This window comes from Echinops telfairi, unplaced genomic scaffold (assembly GCF_000313985.2).
Source record: "Echinops telfairi isolate 266 unplaced genomic scaffold, ASM31398v2 ScPeMD7_29;HRSCAF=101, whole genome shotgun sequence".
NCBI lineage: Eukaryota > Metazoa > Chordata > Mammalia > Afrosoricida > Tenrecidae > Echinops > Echinops telfairi.
Window position 1 is genome coordinate 8731165 of NW_022103926.1, and position 1550 is coordinate 8732714.

General features: G+C 58.8%; 1 protein-coding gene across 1 annotated transcript in view; it reads right to left on the reverse strand.

Moving 5' to 3' along the window:
- Positions 1–1550, reverse strand: part of UPB1 (beta-ureidopropionase 1) — a 32244-nt gene that overhangs the window by 13600 nt on the left and 17094 nt on the right. The window contains exon 5 of the mRNA XM_045289569.1: positions 789–839. Coding sequence (XP_045145504.1) covers positions 789–839 — 51 coding nt within the window. The remainder of the gene's footprint in view (positions 1–788; positions 840–1550) is intronic.

Sequence of the window (1550 nt, forward strand, 5' to 3'; positions counted from 1 at the left end):
GAACATGGGTGTGCATCGATCTATGGGTGCTCTTGCTTTCTTTGGGGTGGATGCAAAGGGCTGTCACCGCTGGGCCATATGGTATTTCTACTCCCAATTATTTGAGGAAGGGGGCAGTATTTGCTTGGGGTTTTAGGGGGTATGTGTCCACACACGCACGCGCCTCACTAGTTTCATTTCTCTAGAGAACCCAGGTGAGGGCACCACATGACCACCAAGTACATCATTCCATCACCTCCACCTTACACCATCACACAGCCTCCGCACGACATCCTCATGCCGCCGCCAAGCGGCATCGTTATATAAACATCAGGCTCCATCATGACCTGGGTGCCAGACCACTGAGAACCAGGGTCCAGCCCAGCTGACGCGTGACCCTAGCCACACAGCCAGTGTGGACACTCGCCTGGCACCTGGGCCACTAGGTACTGGCAGACATAGCTGGTTTAATGTGCGAGAGAGGTAGAAAGGGGAGTCGAGGAACGTTGGCAGCTAAGGAGATAGGTGATCAGTCAGTAAGCAGTACTTACTGCACATCACGGTCACCTGGAGCGTCCCAGGAACGCGGCGACCCTTCAGCCCATCCGTTAAATGACCATCCGCACGGTCATGGTAGAAGTACCAGGTACCCGGCACTCAGACCCCATGGATGCCGAGGACAAGGAAAGCCCCAAAGCCAAGCCCAGGCTGGCGAGGGGCCAACTCAGAGCTAGCCGGACCTGACGGGGTTGCAGGAGTCAGGTCCCACTGTGCGCGCTTCATTTGGGTCTCACCCCCAAACCACTTACTGGCAAGACAACCTCTAGCGCATGTCCGTAGTAAATGGTGAGTGGGCTCAGCTGCAAGCCAGAGGGGGAGGGGGTCATGTCCACCATGAGCACCCCGGGGGTAGGGGGTGGGTGGGGAAGGGCTGGCAACCTGCCTCTGAACCAACAGTCCCTGGAAGCCCCGGGGGAGCCCACTCTGACTGGGACACCAGGGGTGCCGATGGGTGACCGTTCTCGGCTGGTCGCTGAAAGGTCGGCGTCTGAGGCCGCTCAGAGGCACTTCAGAAGAAAGCCCTGCTGATGTACTTCCCCCAAACCCGCCCTGGACAACTGCGTGGGGCACAGGTCTGCCCAGACACACGCCGGGCACCATGGGCCAGAACCCACGGGGTGGCACCTGGGGAGCTGGGACTTCAAGGGTTTCCCAGGGACCCACGCGGGCTACCCTGTTGCTCATCAAGCTCACAGAAGCATCAGTCAAGAGATGGAGGGACGCATTGCCTCGGGCAAATCTCCCGCTGTTCCTCTGAGGACGAAGGTGTACCTGACCCAAGCCATGGCAACTTCCACCGCTTTATGTGCATGTGAGCGAGGGACATGGGATCAGGAAGGGCGACGAAGGGTCGATGCATTTGAATCACGGCAGCCGGTGGAGGATAGAAAGCCCCACGGACTGGTGGAAGAACAGACCGGCACGCTCCTGAGAAGCAAGGATGGGCAGCAGACTCCGTGTTGTTAGGGAGGGACCAGTCGCTGGAGAGGGCCATCCTGCTTGGTGTAGCA